Raw genomic sequence first — 19,714 nt, 5'->3', positions numbered from 1 at the left:
GGGCTGCTAAATGAATACAATCCATATGAACTGGACTGTTATACATTACCAGAATACACATAATTACTTAAACGTAAAACAGAAGATGTCACTGCATTTTTAACGTGCATTGAAGTATAACTATAAAGAAGATAGCATTGGTTGTGATTGATAATAGCCGAATCCTTCGACATTTAAAAGAGTAAAGAATTTCCGACCACAGAAACAGGAACTCAAGGATAAGAAGTATTATTTTTACTGATTTTCTTTTCAAATGGGATATTGAACTAAAAAAAGAAAAAATAGCTTTAATAATTAGATAAATATACAGGAAACACATCTCTGATCTCTTTCTGGAAGACATTAGAGTCCCTTTTTCGAAATAAATCTTGTTACACTTCAGCCTTTAGACCAGGTTATTATAAAAGGTCTCATCTGCCATTAGAGAAACGATGTTCTGAAAATAATAAACGAATCTCAATCTTGCGAAACTTCAAGCACATAGAAGGAGATAAATAAGTCTATGTCGATGTATCTGCTAGAAGCTACATATATTGTAATTAATTTATAGGAGTCAATCTCTTAAAACGCAATTGAAAGCTCTTTTCGAAAATGTAGCTTTTATGTAGAAAACATTTGCTTTAGAACAGTTGCAAGCTATGGCTAATGTTTCAGACATCATTAAGGGAAATTATAAGGATTTAGTATTATAATATGTGCCAGCTGATGACAATGAGACAATGGCCTTATGTATAGCTTTTATGTAGAAATACATAAAACCATACATTCCAGTGCAGATAGAAAGTGTAGCTTTTATGTAGAAAACGCTTGATTCAGAAGAATTTACAAGCTATGGTTAATGTTTCAGACATCAGTGAGAGAAATTATAAGGATTCAGTATTATAATACTCGTACGTGTCAACTGATGACAATAAGACAATGTCTGTAAAAAATGACTTATATTATAGATGTGTTAAAAGGTCTGCTGGAATTTGACAGTGATAGTGACAGAGAAAAACATAACATTCCATCGTCATTCGAATCTAAAAAAATTCTCGAACTCAAAAGTGTTGACAAAAAAAAAATCTACCAGCAAATTTACAAATTTGAAAATGCAATTCAAAAGCGTGGGTTAGGACCACGAAACAAAAACGGATGGAACAACTGTATCTAAAATTATATATATAATCAAGTAAATAATAATACAAATGCTTTCAGAAAAATAAAAAATAAATTTCAAAATGAATAACACTTTTAATTTTAAATTTAATTTTTAATTTCTATTTAACATTAAATATTGGATGAGTTGTGAGTTATTGTTTTATTAGTTTAAAATTTATGTCACAATTTGCATACACAAATCACTGTCCACTAAACTCAGCCGCTTAATAAGCAAAATATATTTGGAACAGAAGTGATTTCAATAAGTGGGTTATGTGTGCTTAACAGTTTTTAATTTCTGTAAACTTGCAATACTTCGACTTAGGCATAAATGAGTCCTGGACATAAGAAGAATGTTTTTGATCTTCAGCATCTATTATGCATGTTGATAGGCAAATATTTCTTAACCAGCTGTACTTCAAACAAAAATATAATAATAATGCAAACCTTGAAAACTAAAAATATATTGTAAAATGCAATATTAAGTGTTTATGAAGCGAAATAATAATATTGAAACAACGCTTGTAAATAATTCTAACTTCGTAAATAATTTAAAATGGTAATAAAGAATATAATATTATCATAAAAACACACAAGTTCTATTTCGCAGTTTAATAAAAATATATACACCATATAAATATAACAAAACAGGAGGTAAAAACAGGAGTCTGTACGGTGAAATACACTTTATTTCAAAAATCTGGTGTGTCATAGAAAGTTTTAACTGTAACTGAAATCAACAGATAAAATCTATATAGTTTCCTCTCGTTTTTACGAAGATTTTGGCTGGTAACAAATTTCACTGAATTCGAACGGTGATTTGAGTATTTTATACTGTTTATATACATGAAATTTATATTTGGAATGAAACATATCTTCTGAAGTATAATTTATAAATTATATATATATATTATTTTTAATCGGTTTTCAGTATTCTTTTATAGCATCACGAAGGGAAATTCTTCCTCTTTTTCTTGCGACTGAAGTGAACTCTTTATTATTATTATTATTATTATTATTATTATGAAATCACTCTAAAAGTCTGAGTCCCTTTTCAATATGTTGCTACCCAATATTATTGCTCGGTATTATAGTTAAGGAAATTAAATAATGAAGAATCTGCAGGAATCTATCCATGTTTTTCGCATTGTGAATAAACGATGGTACCTAGAGCCATCAAATTTTGAATTGCGTTGTTCTCCACTCGTACATGGACACCGAAAATCTCTAATTTCTTTTAATATATATTTCTTATTTTGTAAAACTTTAAAGATTTTTTTGACTAACAAATTCAACGATTTCAAAGCGAGCAGTGGTAACACTGTACGAAAAAATACCTTTTTTTGTCTCCAGCGACAGAGACTGTGCATTGGAAATTCTAAAGACGTGTTGTTTTGAAATATTTTGTGATACTGCTGTTGAATTGAATTTATGTTGTTTAAGTTAGAAGAACAAAATATTTAATAAATAAAGATAAAACATAAAACGTTAAAAAAGTCTCTTTGGACGTAATATAAATTCTGAAATCTTCCAGATTTTTTTTAATATAATATCCTGATGCGAAGTGCTTACGTCTTTCCTTACTTGTCCATTTGTTGCATATGCGAGTTTTTATAAATTAACTAGCAGCATACTCATTCAAATATCAATTAAAAAAATTCCATGACAAAATAAATTTAAAGAAATGCACATTATTTACCGAAGAAAGCTTAGGAAATTCATTTCTGTAGCATTAAATTACTTATCTCCAGGCACATAGAAGTAGGTAGATTTGTAGAGTCATTAGGTTAATTGTAAGCAGAAAAGATGAAAAATATGCAACATCCTTCGCCGGGAATCGAACCACGGACCTCTGGAATACCGGCCCAACGTGCTACTGTTACACCACGAAGGCACGCTATGGAAGTGGGAGAAATACCTTATCTACTCCCCTTTTTAAAGGGCGACTAGAGTTTTAGGGGACCTAGTCGCCAAATCCTGGGTGCGGAGAATCATCATCCACAACCCTTTTAGTTCGGGCGCCACTTGTAGAGTCAGTAGGTTAATTGGAAGCAGAAAAGATGAAAAAATGCAACTACCTTTGCCGGGAATCGAACCACGGACCTCTGGAATACCGACCCAGCGTGCTACAGTTACACCACGAAGGCACGCTATTGAAGTGGGAGAAATACATTATAGATTAATCAAATAGTTAAAACTTTTAAATATCTATTTACAGATCCTTTAAAAAAACTAACACCTTTTAACATCCAGAAGCAGAGTTAAATAGTTTTACTTCTTTAATTGAATACCACAAAACACTCAAAGTATGTCTTCCTTCGAAAAACGTTTAAGGTAAATTGGCTTATATTCTGGCTACATACGGGGAGGGGACCTCCAAAATCATGCATGCACATCATCCGCAATTGTAATTTGGGTCGAACTACATGTACTCTGCTACCGTATACTTCCATCTCTGGTGAGATCTTAATTTAATTCAAAACATACTCAAAAATGCTCCATAAGTTATCTGTTTAAAATTATGCCACCTGAAATAAGTTTAAAATTTTTTTTATTCAATCTTTCTTTGATTTTTTTAACTAACTTGCACTGGTAGCCGTTTAATTGTTTTTAAAAGTTTTGTTGTGTGCGTACTAATTCGTAATAGAATGAATGCACAATTCCGATAAAAGGTTGGTAAAATTTCTTTGCATCAAAAAGAAGTAATATAAAAAAATGCCTTAAGTAACTTTAAGTAGTCAATGCCTGCTTAGGTCAAGAAAGAAAAAATTTAAAAATACAAAAAAAAAAAAAAAAAAAAAAAAAAAAAAATGTTTTAATTAAAAATTATAAGAAATGTTAATATGTGGAAAAAACTGTATTAACATCAAGTGTCATGCACTACAATTTAAAAAAAAATGTGTTTGAACTTGAGTGGAAGAATAAAAATATTTTATCAACGATTGAAAATTAATTAATTATTAATTAATTAAATAAATGTTTTTTTTCCCAAGTCAATTCCTACTTAGGTCAACAAAGAATTTCTTTTAAATAAAAAAAACTAAATCATCATCATCCACTACAAGTTGAAAAAGATGTATGTGAATAAGAAGTATTTCATTAACGATTGAAAATTTGGACAGAAATAGGGAGAGTGTGAGCTAATAGTAGGAATTTAAAAATATGACAGAATGCCTGAATTTTCCTCTGAGATATTCGTACAAGTGTAAGAATATCACACAATATCATCACTAATTATACTTTAAACTACGAAAGACGTTAAATTACAACACAGTGCAAAGCGTTATCTAAAGAGAATGCTAACTCCGATTTATCTCACTTCGCGCGGAACTACAAATCGCAACAACAGTAACTAAGCAACTAACTAAACAACTGAGCTGAGTTGTTCTCTCTCGGGCTTTTTATAGTTTTCTATCAGTCGCGAGAAATTTCTAGTAATTTCTGCTTCTCGAGATTTCTGGAAAGCAATAAGAGGATGTAATTACGGTTACGGCTAACACAGTAGTCAAATACATTTATTCAGTTTCAATACAAATTGCCGAGACATCCATTTATTCAATGTTAATTGCCCGTGCTCTTGTATTTTTACTTTTTTGGCATAGCTTTCTCTTAAATTTTATCTCGCGCTGCATTGCGCGGGGAAATAAAACGATTTTAATTATAATTCTACTAGAAATATATAACTAAATACACAATTCATAACAGTATTATAAAAAGGAAAAGTGTATAATAATTTTAAGAGGGCCAGTTACTGAACGTTCACTGTCTACAGTTATCATATCTTCACAAAAAATACTTAACGATTTAAATAATTTGAATAATCAGCAAAATTTTTAAATAGCCAAATTATTGGAGGTTTAATGACATTAATTTAAATAATAGTTTTAGTGCAACGATTCTAGCCTTTAGATGCAGTGAATGATAGGAAACACTATAGCTCATTGTAATGCCCCGAAAAGGACTGGAAAGTATCTTATATATAAATTAGTAATATGCAATTAAATGTATAGAATGAAACTGGCTTATTCCTTTCTCTCAGATCTTATCACCTATATTTATATTATTTTTCGTATAATCTTCTGTTTTTCAGTATGACAGTACTGAAAGTTGTTCAATACGGCAGTATTCAAAGCATGGCAGTTCAGGATGACAATGAAAATTCAGTATAGCAGTACTTCTGTTTTTCAGAATGGGAGTACTGGAAACATTCACTTGGCAATAATACTGATTATTAGCTCTGTAATATCAATTATTTCGTTTTAGTTTGCTTTTGTTTTTATTGAAGGGCTTGATGATATGGTACATAGTGGTCAGTCTGTAGTATTTATCATACATATTATTTATGCAGCAAAATTTCTTTATTCTTTCCACCTGTGCAAAGAAGTGCAGGGAATCTTTCTCAAAGAACCATGAAAAACATAGAGACGGGTTTCAAAGATAACATCACAAAATATAGGATAGATCGATGGACCAAACATAATTAACACTGAGAAATTTCTATATGAATTATTAACAAGAGTCCGGCTATGCAAAACAATTAAGTGCACTTTTATTTAAATTTACCTGACTAAATGTTAAAAAGAAGTAAGAATTAAGTCTATTGTTTTTGAATCGCTTAGTTTGTTAAACAGTAACAGACCAATTAACTTTAAGAAAAGAAAACAAATTAAACGCTCTTGTAGAATGGCAACACACAAGCACTTCGAAGACAAGGGTATCTTATTTCCAGCAATGGTTAGTTATTGCTATTAAACAGCGGAGTTTATTGATTAAATCTAAAAAATAAATATTTACATTTACTTGAATGGTAACACACTGGACAGTGAAAGATTAAAAAAAAGTTTCGTTTGAGCATTAGAAATACATTGCTTTTAAATCATTTTATTATTCGAAAATACATTATATTCGCACAAAATATGAAAAGTAAAATAATATAAATAAAGTAAAAAAGAAGAAAAGCTTTTCTAGCTAATAACGAAGATAATAATGAAAAAAAATATTAAAAAATATTAGTGTATTAGAATGGATTTCCTTGGAGTCATTTAATACAGCTGGACATTAAACTACAATTCCGTTGAAAAGGTATTTAAGGAAAAAATCTTTCCTTTCAAGGTGGATATATGTCATTTGAACAAGCAAAAAAGTAAAACATCAGTACAGTGTAATATTTTTAGTACTCTACTAACAAGTTCTTTTCTACTCCAAACACAAAACATAAGAGGATTTTGGCCATTTGGCTTTCCCAAGTTTATTTTTCAACTTCTAGTTTTCATCTTCACTTTTCTTACTGTAAATACTTAGTTATTCGAAGCCTTTGTAGCTTCCAGTTGCTTTATCACGTTTCTTATTGTTGACAATCCAAGGATTTCTAATGGAAGTTTGTAATAGGGACAAAATATTATAAGAAATACTTCTACTTTCTGGCAACTTTATTTCCCTTTTATTTATTTTTCTGTGAGTTTACAGACTCATGGCAAAGTATTCTGGCATGCTGCTAAACCTCTTTTATTCTAGTTTGAGATATTTTGGATTATAAAAGACTAGCAGACATACAACCTTTTGTGGAAAGCTTTGTTTCTGTTAAGATTACTCTCAGAAGAATTTGTCCCTTATTTTACATTATGCATGGTTTTAAAAAAATGACTTAAACCTTGTTAGCCTTCAGTGTTTCCAAAGAAATTCTTTTAAACTCTGTTACAGTGGTTTTTAGCACCGTCTGAGGGGGTGAACAGCAATAATTTTTTCAAACATTTACTAGGTTAACAAGTAACGTAATATACTTCAGAGAAGGTGCTTGAGGGATAAAAGTGGTGTCCTCACCTAATTATCTTTGCAAAGACCTGTTCATTCACAGAAGTATATATATATATATTGTTGCATTTCTACGGGTTCGTGGATTTGGAGTGATTAATGACAACACTTGATGAAGAATGAAAACACAATTTATTTACCCAGTATTACTCAGGACAGGACTCCAAAATCACGTTTACAGTCGTCGAAAAACACTCTGAAACGATCAGCTACACAACCTTCATGCTATCAGGCCATAACGGTGAAGAAAGCTTCACCGCAAAACACTAGAGTACAACTCCCGACTCGGTTCGGTCGTTTTCGGAATTCGACAAACTCTCGGGACTCTCCACGCTACAACTCGCAATGCACTCGAGAGACACAACGATGCACATACTCGATGCACTCGACGACCAACTCGACACTAGACTGCTATTCCGCGTACGGGTAGTGTTTATATAGCTTTTCGCCAGCCTTTGGGAACATTCTGGGACAAACCGGTAAAAATTTGTTCTAGAATGTTCTCCATCCGTCTATGGCATATCGCCCATTCTGGCAACCTTAAACCCGCCATCTTACCGCTGCTGGGCATTTCGTAACAATATATATATATATATATATATATATATACAAATGCCAGACATTTAGCACTAACCCATTAGTCTTCATCTTGCTTCCCAATACTTGAGAAAAATAGAATTAAAAGATAATAGTGCAGTACATTCGTCAATATGCTCCTTATCCATGGACGGCCCAGAGTTACAAAAGACTGAAGAGTCCTTAAGTCGAATTTTGAAAAGATGGCATATATATATGCATGTAATCTAGTAAACATAGTATGAAAGCTGTTTCCAGGAGCAATTTCGCCAGTAAACCTTGAACGTATAATAGTAAATGAACACATGTGAATTGCTTGATAACTGTGATTTAGTTGCTTTATGATAATACATTTCTAGTTCTGTCTTATCAACTCTGACGTGTTTCACATTTGTTAGTTTTGTAGGCTTTTTCCATACTCTTTTTTTTCGATTTCTTAATAATGGGCAACAACAATAAAATATTGAAATTATTGGAAATAAATCAATATACAAAAAACTGCAAATGTATTTGGTGACATAAAAGTACGCAATATTAAGCAAAAATTGCTAAATCAATGCGAATAGGAAATCGGAAATATAGAAGTCTAACTCTGACGATTTTGCAAAAATTTAAAATTTCTTCAGAAATTTTGCGATTATAGATAAATTCGTTAGAATATTCGCAACTTGCGATAAAAGTATTTATGATAAGACTTCCCGCTTTTATCTCGTACTCTATAGGTTGGGTTGAATAGCCACGAAGGAAGTTAAAATAAATTAAGAATGCTATTGAAAACTTTTTTTTTTTCAAATTTTACTTAGTACCTGAAAGTTTACATGAGTTCATAAAACAGTAAACTCCATTGAGATATACTTATTTTTGTGACATACATATGTTTGATTTTTACTTGCAGCATGCGTAATCGAATTTCCTACCGTAGAATTGTCTTTTCATTTACTGTATTGCAACACTTACATGACGTCACAGGCGCTGAGAAATAAATGGAAGATCTTATTCAACGCAAAATGAGAACAGTTTCTGATCTTAGCTAAATGCGATTTTTTACGATTGCAAATTTCATTGCATAATGAAAATAAAAACATTACTTTCAAAAACCAAATAAGTACATATGTAAATAAAAATGTTAAATTAAAAATCATCTGTGTTTAAGGACACAATATATGGCACTGAAATATTTTCAATTACGATAATGATCCAAACGTTCATATATATTATCAGTCGTATTATTTTAATTATAGGCTTCATAAATTACATTACTGGATATGTAAGAAAATTTAAATAATTATTAGTTTCACATATGAATGACAATGAGCTTTAAAACAAAGTACGTAACATCCATCAAGAGCGATATAAATTATTAATTCTAATAAAGCTGCAAATATTCATAAAATTTATCATTTGGTCATGTTATAAAATGAATATATTTAAATTTATATCAGTGAGACATATAGTAGGGTTTACTTTAATTTTCTGATAGTTATTTTTATTTTGGAACAAGCCTTTGCTTTACCTTCTCATTTCCCAACTCTGTTTCCCTGCCAGATTGAGTTTTTAGGATTACGATTAATGTAAATGAGGTAGAAATGACTATTTAAATTGAAGTCTGGTTCACTTCAGTAGGAGGACGCGTTTTGTTTTTCGGCCACGTCGCTGCTGATAGTATAAGCTTACTGTTACTGTACGTGCCCCTACTAGTTTTTACCTTTGAGCATATTTCACAAGTGCACATCTCTGTAGCCACCGAGGGAGTGGCTTCTAGGATGGACCAATGGGCATCCAGTAATATTTCTGTTCTGTCACCTGACCTTTTGCGTGCTTTAAGATTTAAGCAAGATGGTTGCAAATATTCTGCTACGCAATTTTCTGTACAAAGTAATTAAAGCATCATCGAGTTCCTCTGAAAATTTGCATTGCAAAGTTAGATCTAATATAAGCAATTGGGAAGATTTCATTACCTGGTTGAAAGAATTTGAAATAAATACAAACATATGTTGGATACTCCGCAAAAATATCCATTTGAAATATTAATTAAGTGGTAAATAAGATGAAGAAAGAAATATGTGAGAAAAATATTTACACCAATTATATATGTAAATAGAAGTCAACACCTTTTTTTGCAGTCTATATGAAAAAGATGTCCTATAATAAAAGCCAACGTATAATTTTATTCAAAGCGAACATTGCTAATTTGCATTCGTATACATTGTGTTAAATTTCACATTTAATAACTACTCACTCTTAAATGTACTGTCTGCACAAGAAATACTCATCAGACAGAATAAATTTATCTTATTCACAATGAATGTATTCAATTTATTCCCATATAACCTATGTTAACATTGGACATAATCAGATCATGTACAATATGTATTTTGAATCCTACAGTTGAAACATCAAAATAATGCAAGCACTGAAATAAAAAAACACTAGATTCATTATAAGACTTCCAATCCTTCTCAGCTTAATTAAAAAAAACTACACACTTGAAACTACACACTTGAATTCTCTTAATCCACAGGTATTAGTAAAAGCATAATATTCGAGGCTAACTGTAGCTTGAGTCCTTTTCTCGATGTAAAGAGCGATAATACGCCGTTAAAGGGAAATGTCAGCGATTAATTAAACTCATAAAACGAAAGCACTACGAGATTTTCTACTATTACGCCATACGTTTATAACTGCGAAACAAATGCAAATTAAAACATAAACAACATACGCTCACATGCACGAAGATTTAGCGTCACAAGATCAATGGAAGCTCATTGGTCCATTTTCGAAGCGCCTCTCTCAGTGGCTACGCTGATGTGCACTTGTGAAGTATGCTACCGGTGATATTAAATAAGGACCAACTCTGTTAGTTGATGCTGTGCAGCTTCGGCTGATTTCTTGTAATTAGTATTAGATTAGTTTAATATTTATTATCTTGAGTTAAAGTCCGAGTGGATGCTTACTGTAATCCCGAGAAGGGCCATGCATTCACTTACACTGGTGTGCAAAAATTAAGGACGAGACGGTTTTTTCAATATAACTATGTACAAAAGCTTTCCAAATCAACACATTTAATACCGTAAGATGCCCAATACGTAAGGACATGAGTAATGTAAGCAACACTTACTAAATGAGAACTCAGAGGGATAAAAAGAAGCTTTATTGAAAAAGTAGCATGGAGCGCAATGCGACTGAAGGCCGAAACATCCCTGTGATGGGTGTCCAGCAAGAAACATCCGGTCTTTAATAGGGGATATGATCTCCCCTGACTGCTAGGCATGTTTCACAGCGACTGCCCATGCTGAGAATGAGGGTGTCAATGATTTGTTGAGGCATTGCTGCCCATTCGTCTTGCAGCGCCAATCGAAGCTCCGGAATCGTTACTGGTGGTAAGGTACGAGCTGCCAAGCGTCTGCCTAGAAAATCCCATACATGCTCGATGGGATTGAGATCCGGAGATCGTGCCGGCCAATCCATACGTTCAATATCCTCACTCTCTAAGAGCTGTTCGGCAGCTACTGCCCGATGTCATGGTGCATTGCGTCCATGAAAAGGAACTTCGGACCCATAGCGCCTCTAAAAAGACGCACATATGGAAGAAGAATCTCGTTACAATAACGGGTCCCGTTAAATGAACCTGCGTCGAAGATGTGAAGGTCCGTACGGCTACCAAGCATGATGCCTCCTCAAACGAGAACACCGCCACATCCATACCTGTCCCTTTCAATGATGTTCGAGGGATGATTGCGGCTTCCCCGCTCTCTCCAGATGAGTATGCGATGAGAATCGCTACTCAGACTGAATCTGCTCTCATCTGTAAAGAGTACTCGTCCCCATTCATTGTCTCTCCAATTCCGGTGTTCCCGGCACCACAGAGAACGCCTTCTCCGATGGGCAGGCGTTAGAGGTACACACCGTACAGGGCGTCATGCGAACAGACCACCACCGTGCAGTCTTCTGGCCACGGTAAAACGCGATATCGGTCGTCCAGTCGCCTGTGTCGTGTGTCTAGCGATTTCTCCCGCTGTCTGCCGCCTGTTTCTTCTGGCCTGTAAGGCAATATACCGGTCATCTGCGGTTGTGGTTCCTCGTGGACGACCACTACTAAGCCCCCGGATAGCTGTTCCTGTAGTTTGAAATTGTCTCCAAAGTCGTGAAACGATGCTGTGAGCAATTCCGAACTCTGCAGCCACACTTGTCACACTGCGGCCTTCCTCCAATGATTTGGGTAAGAGCATCCAGATGTCGTCTAACAGATTGATTATTCGCCATTTCTCGCTGAGGCAGCAACTCGGTGTGATTTTAACTGCTATACGGCGTGCAATCTCTTTGCCAGAAATACTGATGTTACACCGACAACATGCTTTATACTCCTCAGACACTCCCCCATTACGTCTACCTGCATATCTGCGCATGTGCTACCGTACATCACCTTACTTAATCTCCTGATTGGTCTTTCTGTCTGCTCTGCCTCTTCGTTCAGCTGATATGCTAATTTTTCGACTTCGTCCTTAATTTTTGCACACCAGTGTATTTTGATTTGGAATAAAGGGTAAATTTAACCCTTCTTTGGACGTAAAAGAACTCAGCGAATGTTCGCTACACAGTTCTTTGATATTCTAACTCTCAAGGAAACTTAATTACGCTAGGATATTACAATATAAATAATATATAAGAATTAAAATATATATATATATATAATGAAATAAGAAATAAAATAAAGATTTAAATAACTGAGAAGTGCGTGTATTGATTTAAATTCTTCAGTTTGTTAAGAAGTTAATGATTGATTAAATCTGTGAGATGAAATAAAATTTTATGTAGCGTCATACTACAACACCTTCAAATTTAGCCTTTTGCCATGCCGCATGAAACCTAAAGATTTTATTTTTCTTGATATGCCAAAACAAACGGCACTTTAATTGTGTTGGCAGCGTAACATAACGTAACAACTTTATAAATTAGAAAGCCTCTACGGATATATCCAACGTTCAGAAGTTTGTATTTTGCTTAGCATTGTGTTTTTTTAGTCGTAAAAATTTCATTTCTCTTTCTCTAAGGATTTCCTGCATAAATCATCCGAAAATGAGTTTTAGCATCCTTTCGAATCTACATTCTTCCCGCACGAAAACATTATTAAAAATGTATAGAATAATCGACGTTTTAAAATAAGGTTATCTCTATACCAGTGCATACATAGATCATGAAAATTGAAATCCTAGTATCATCTTCAGAACATGGAGAATGAAGAGAGACTAAAGAAGATTAAACAGAGCATAATCCCTCAAGGGAGAAAATTCAAAGCAGGAAAAATGAAATTTCGAGGAAATGAAACGCTAAGAAAAGAAAAGTATAGTCTATAGGTATGATATGGTATTTAAAGTGGAAAATAGCATCTTTCAGAAGGAAACTGCGGAGTTACATGTACACATAAAAGGAACGTAAATTGCACTACGAGATTTACTATACATGGTAAGAAGAGAATTTTCAAATCATGTATAGTTGAATACATTTGCCTCTAGACAATTTTCTTCTTTTCATTCATATCTGCCATAATTTACACAATGTGTGATATCTCTATTAATAAACAGAGTATTTATAAAATATAGCTACAAGCTATATTTTCTTAAATAATGATCCTTTAAACGTATTTCCATGCACATTCTAATGTATAAAATACACTTAATGTATAAATAATAATGTATAAAATACTTTTCAACGCTGTAGATGTGGTGAGCCCTGCCAGCTAGAGGAATCTAATTGTTATTTGTTACATTCAACGCTTATACTTAGAATACAAATTCTAGTTATTAAATATTAATCCTACTTTATGCAGCTATATAAAAAAGAAAACATCTAGCAAATTTACATGCAAAATTCCATAGATGTATACAAATAATAATTTGATGGAGCCAATTTAAAATTTAACAACGAATGCTAACTTATTGAGTGTCGATGATAATAATGTAACTTTAATAATGTAACTGAGTAACTTTTGTTTTATAGTTGCTCTCCAAATATGTTTGAAGAATCTCATATTTTGATAAGTGGTATTCATTAAAAACGGATGTAATTCAGTTCATTCACTCTCCAATTACCTCTGCGAATTTTGCGTGTTTAGTTGGGATTATGTTTTTTTCTTCTTAATTTATTAGAGTATGAGAAATATTTAACTAGCCTGGGCTTTTACTCTATAAGGAACATATAAAACGATAGAATTTTTATTTGGAGAACTTTATTATTTTCATTATTTTTACAATATTCACTTTTTTAAATTATTTATTTATTTATTTTCTGTGAAATTTTATAACTGACAATATATACCTTTTAGATCTGGCACTAAAATATGGTACAGAATGCACTTTAATTCTGTAAAGTGTGTATCCCGAGAACGCTAACGCAATTTATTTTGAGGACAGCTATATTATTAATGGGAAAATTACTTTCCCTTACCGTATGATACTTATTTACGCATAGCAGGTATACAGCTGCTACTAAAAGAAATATCGGAAAACTTTAGAATGAAAAAGGACAAATATCATATGTATGAAACAGTCCTACTGAAATATCGGGAAGAAAAGTACGGTAATTTATAATATTCAACTGCTTAGAAAATCGCAACATGCCCTTTCCCAAGCAATCTCTTTCCCTTTTAGGCTGGCAAAATGGACGGAAGAAAAACATGAGACACCTGCCAAATCATGTCAAATCCCACTTCGTGCTTGGAAACTATTATGAAACAATCCATGCCATGCTTCTTTAACACTTTGCCTGTTATTGAAACCTTGGCTGTAGTTCTCTATTGCCCACAATATTCGCAACCCCCTAAATAACAGGACCCTGCTAAATAATACGCATGAAATGGCACCATAGATTAGAAAAAGCCATAGATTAGCAAAAAATTATGTATCTGTAAGGTTTGAAATATGTTATAGTCAACAGAATTCCTATATCCTATAATAAAGTTGCACGTGCCTTTTGCGCTCCAAAATCATTAGGTGAATAAGCCTTTACATCTTTTAAAGCCCAGAAAACGCATGCCTGCGATGTTGTGGTTATGCAACAATTTTGCAGGTCCTTTATTTTTTACCGCGATATTTTCGACGGCGATGTTTTTAAACTAAAAAGTTTTCGAACAGCTTTATTTTCGATGAAGATATTTTGCACCACGATATTTTTTAGAACTGTAGTCTTTCCTCTTTGTTTTCTTTTCTCCCATGATGTTTTGTACCGCGACGTTTTCGCCTTGCGTTGTTGTATTTTCGATGTTTTCGGCGGACACCCCGCAGATATCTATGCAAAAATTTCACGATTTTTCCCGAGAGTGACGTAAATACAAGACAATTTTTCCGATATTCTCCACGAAGGCAAAACTTATTGACAGGACATAATTTAAGAAAATTATGTTCTGTAATTTAATAGAGAACAAAACAAAAGAACCAAAGTAAAAATTAGTACCAACAAGCATTTAAATATCGATGACTCCCCTTTCATCAATACTCGATTCAACTTTATCAAAATTTTGCTGGCCCCACGAATGCATTAGAATTTGTTTCACAGAAAAAACAGCGGTGGACTCAGAACAAGGTTTGCAATGTTTCCTATAGAAGCAGGACGAAAGTTTTAAGAGCTATCACCGCGAAACTCAATAAGAAACATTTCTGGGAATCACGCTTCTCCCGGAAATATGCAAAAGATCATCTAGTAGCCTACTATACAGGAGTAGAACTTTCCTCTGATTAGCTTCTTTCTTACGAAAAACAGAACTATAAAATCTGTGTTTCCCCCCAATCGTAAAACAGTGTGGTTATGTGCGCTTTTGAGCAACACTGAACACTAGAATTGCCCAAAAGCTGTGGCTAGAAACCTCCGGTTCAATCTAATTATGGGAGAAATGCGTTTTCAGAATGTTCCTTATTGCTTGCGCGTCGTTAAATATGATAAGGCCATTATTCATAAGGCTGCCATGTGGGAAAATTTCAGTAGCTTCTGAGAAATCTGGCAGATTAGTTCCAGCAACTTATTAGTAGCTTTCAATTTTCAGAGACACACAAATATTTGACCGCATTTATTCGCACACTTCTCCCTTCGCGTATTTCCCCATATCTTTTCCAACGCACAAGAAGCATATCAATGTAAAATTTGTACACACATAATGACTTAAGTAAAAGAAATATTCTTCGAATTAAAACCTTAGAAATACAGATTAAAATAATACGTGTTTACATGTTCTTTATGATGTCTTAAAATTTTCATTAATGTTTGACCCGCAGAAATGGTCTACATTTCGTATTTTTTTCTCTCTCTCTATTTTCAAAACATAAAATTAATGTTAAATGAATTATTTTTTTTTAATTATACAATAAGTTATATTTAAAATAAATATTATAATGAAAAGAGAAAATAATTGATATAAAAAGAGAAAGACTGTTTATCATATAGTTTGAGAGAGTAATAGATAGAATAGTAAAATAAATATTAGAATAAAAAAGTAATTACATAGAATAATATATTAATAATAGATAGAATAATATGTTGATAATAGATAGAATAATAGATTAATTAATTAGAGTAGAGAAATAATTAGAAGATACAGAATAATAGATTCAATAATTAAAGTAGAGAAGTAATTAGAAGATACAGAATAATAGATTAAATAATTATGTTCACTGAATTCATCTACAATTTTTATCGCGAATAATTGAAGCGTGGTGCTCCCATGATAAATCAAAAAAGATACATTTGATATTTAAGAATGCAATTAAATTAATGGAAAATTTAAAATGATAATTGCCTATATATTTGACAATGCAATCAAAGGAACTGAAAATTTAAGATAACGGCTAATACAAATGACAATGCAATTACATGAATAGACGTCGTTATTTAGGGGCTCCACACTTTTATTTTCGCAATACAAAATTGTAAATGAATTCTGTAGATAAAATTATTTTATATATTATTCCAATTACAATATATGTTAAATTATTTTTCTCTTTTTCGTGCATTAATTACCATATCAATTTTAATTAAAAGCATATTTTATAAAAACCTATTTTTTAACTCATACTTTATTTTCGATAGATTAGTCTCAGTACACGTTATTAATGAAGTCTTTAGTCATTGTTAAAACACAAGCTGTAAATTATTAGAAAATGATGAAATACAGGCAAATAACTGAACGTCATTTAGAATTGAGAGAATAAAGGAATCGCTTTGAATATTCAATTTCGAAAATTGAATGTAATACCAATGTTGCAACAATAATTTTACTCGATGCTAAAATGAAAAGGCGAATGTCGCCAATTCTTCGTTAAATGCGTCAAGTTGACAAACCTCGTCATTAAATGCGCCAAGATAGCAAACTCAAAACTTCCTTCTGCTACAGACTGTGATACATTTTTCTAAAAGTGTAGAAAATCGCTGAGTTAACACTTTTTTTTTCATTCTTGTTTTAAAAAGAGGACAAAATGTTTGTTTTATAATCTGTAAACATTTCAAAAATTTATATCCGACACATTTTTAGATGTTAAAATTTTAATAAAAGCCGTTTGTCAAATAATCGAAAAAATCGAGCAATTTTTTAAAATTCCCAAAAAATTCAGAAATTAATTTGCAATTTTCATATATGTTTTATGAAAATATTTTTTCCGCTTATTCGATGGTGCAAACAGTAATATTAACAAACAGTAGAACTGTAGAGTTATTAGGTTTTTTTTGAAGCAGGAGATACGAAAAATGAGCAATGCCTTCGCCGGGACCGAACAGGTATGCCGAAAGGAAGGAGAAAATACCTTGTATACGTACTTCTCCTTTCAAAGGCGACTGGAGATTTTAAGGACCCAATCGCCAGATCCTGGCGGTGAAGAAATATCGTTTGCCACCTTATTGTTCAGGCGCCATTGTAGAGTACTTAGGTTTTTTTGAAGCAGAAGGTATGAAAACTGAGCAATGCCTTTGCCGGGACTTGAACCTGGACATCTCTAACACGCCTCGAGTGTGCTACCTTAACATCACGAAGACATACAGAAAGGAGGAATTTCCGATACACAGTACCGCGCGCTAGAGATAAAAAGGTTCCGGCCCCCGTAGAGTGTTGCTATTGTTCGCTTTGAAATCCACTTCGAATTCGCTTTGAAAATGTTTTTGTAAACTTTTATCGAGTTTGTTAATAAAAAAATTCGTTAAAAGTTTACAAAATATGAAATCGATAAAAAAACAAATTCCAAATTTCAAATTTTGTCTTCCTCATGTCCATATTCGTAGGAGTATTACGACATTCAAAATTCGATGGCTCTATGTACCGTTGTTTTATCACAATGAGAGAAATATACATACATTTATGCAGATTTCCTCACGTCACTATATAAATCCTAAGCCAAAATATCCATCCGAACGGCCAAAATATGTGTAATATATACAAAATGTAATGTAACTTAATTCTATCATTATGAAAAACTGTGTCGATTTGAATTAAAAATGATTCAGTTTCTTTCCTAGATAGCATTTAGTGATAGTTCTAGTTGACTATTTTAATAAAATGTCTCATAGGATTTCTTGTTAAAATAATACCCTTATTTGTTACGTATGGTATTACTGGGTATTTTAACTTATATACAACATGGCATGTAATTTAACAATATGAATCATATTTTATTTTACGTATATTAATAATTTTTTTTTTCTTTTTATTCCTTTTTAGCCTTCTCCGGAAAATGAAGACATAGAAATTATTCCAGAGTTAGAGTTTTGTCAAAGTAATAACATGACGATATTTTTAGGCTCAATCTATGCGTATAAAGGTCTCTTAATGGTAAGTACTCTTTAATGTTAAATTTTAGAAAGGAAATGAGGCCCATATTAAATAAACTATGAAGAAAATTCCGCATGTTTTAATCACGCATCGTGTTAAGTTTAATTTAAAAATAAAATACACTAGAAGCTATTCAGAGAATGTTTTTGAAAATCTGAAAATGAAATCCTGTATTCTCTAAGGTTACTTGTTTTTCATGCGTACACATATTTATTTTTACTTCCTTGAACGAAGTAAAGGAAGTATTGCAATGAAGAAAAGTTTCCGTTATCATATTTTCAATGCAAATGTTCGACCATTCTCGAAACTCTTTATTTCAAAATTGATTGCAAAATGGGTTCAAGAAGGACCTGTGTGTATATATATATATATGATTCTGCGGTAATAAACCCCGAATAAGGCGAGTGGCCATATAGATAAACTGCGAAAAAATAAAAAATGGGACTGTTCTGTATCTCCCGTTCTACTGGGCCGTTTGACGAAATTCAACTTGAGTTTTCCATGTCTCGAAAGTGCGACTTAGGATGTGTATTAGATTTATATGTAGCATTCTTCTAATATAGCTATTTTGACACAAAATTGGACTTTTTCTGAAATAACATACCAATTTTTTTTTTCCATCGACTCAAACTACGTCAAACTACAAAGGTTTTTAAAAATCGCACAACTATTTTTTTAAAAAATTAGCTCTCAAATTTTTTTCTTTTCAATATTAATTGAGTTTGGCATATATTTATTAATCTCTCTTTTTTACTTCCTTGTAAGAAATAAAAAAGAAGTATTGTTATCGCGAAAAGTTTCAGGCAGCATATTTCAACGCAAATATCCCATTTTGACCTCTTTCAAATACAATTTAACGATGTATTTCCGTGATATCTGTATGTAAGGACAGAATAAAACACTCTTTTCCTCCAAAAAAATCATAAAACTGCTTTAAAATGAATTCTGAAGAGAATTTTTCGTGGCGTCTGTACGAACGTATGTACGTACGTATCTCGCATAACTCAAAAACGAGTAGCCTCAGAATGTTGAAATTTTGTATATAGGACTGTATATAACATGTAGATGTGCACCTCGTATTTTGGTTGCAATCGGCCGCACCAAAATTATATAAATATATTTATCTATGTATATCCACTCTGTTACCCGGCTCAGATATCTCAGTTTCTTTACTCTTATATGTTTGTAAATTGTACATTTTTTGCTTTAAAAATGATTGAATTATGTTGTTCTTATCTTCCGGTTAAGGTTTTTATGCCTTTAATAAATCTGTATGCAATAGTTTTAGAATTATCAACAATTCTAAAATTGTTTAAGTGCCGCTAAGCCTAATAATGTTTTTGATGGCGGCCATTGCTCTTGTTTACATTTGAAACAGCAGGA

At 32.4% G+C, this 19,714-nt stretch overlaps 1 protein-coding gene across 2 annotated transcripts in view; it reads left to right on the top strand.

The window, feature by feature from the left end:
• The window catches only part of LOC118182844 (gamma-aminobutyric acid type B receptor subunit 2-like), a 591,214-nt gene that overhangs the window by 469,562 nt on the left and 101,938 nt on the right, over positions 1-19,714 (top strand). For both annotated transcript variants that reach the window (XM_035352237.2, XM_035352236.2), the window contains exon 14: positions 18,221-18,331. In XM_035352237.2, the coding sequence (XP_035208128.1) occupies positions 18,221-18,331 (111 nt within the window). The remainder of the gene's footprint in view (positions 1-18,220; positions 18,332-19,714) is intronic.

This window comes from Stegodyphus dumicola, chromosome 5 (assembly GCF_044657685.1).
Source record: "Stegodyphus dumicola isolate Sdum_Otavi_A_Nest chromosome 5, ASM4465768v1".
In the NCBI taxonomy this organism is placed as follows: Eukaryota; Metazoa; Arthropoda; class Arachnida; order Araneae; family Eresidae; genus Stegodyphus; species Stegodyphus dumicola.
The sequence above is the reverse complement of the archived record's forward strand: the minus strand, read 5'-3'. Positions and strand labels throughout refer to the sequence as shown.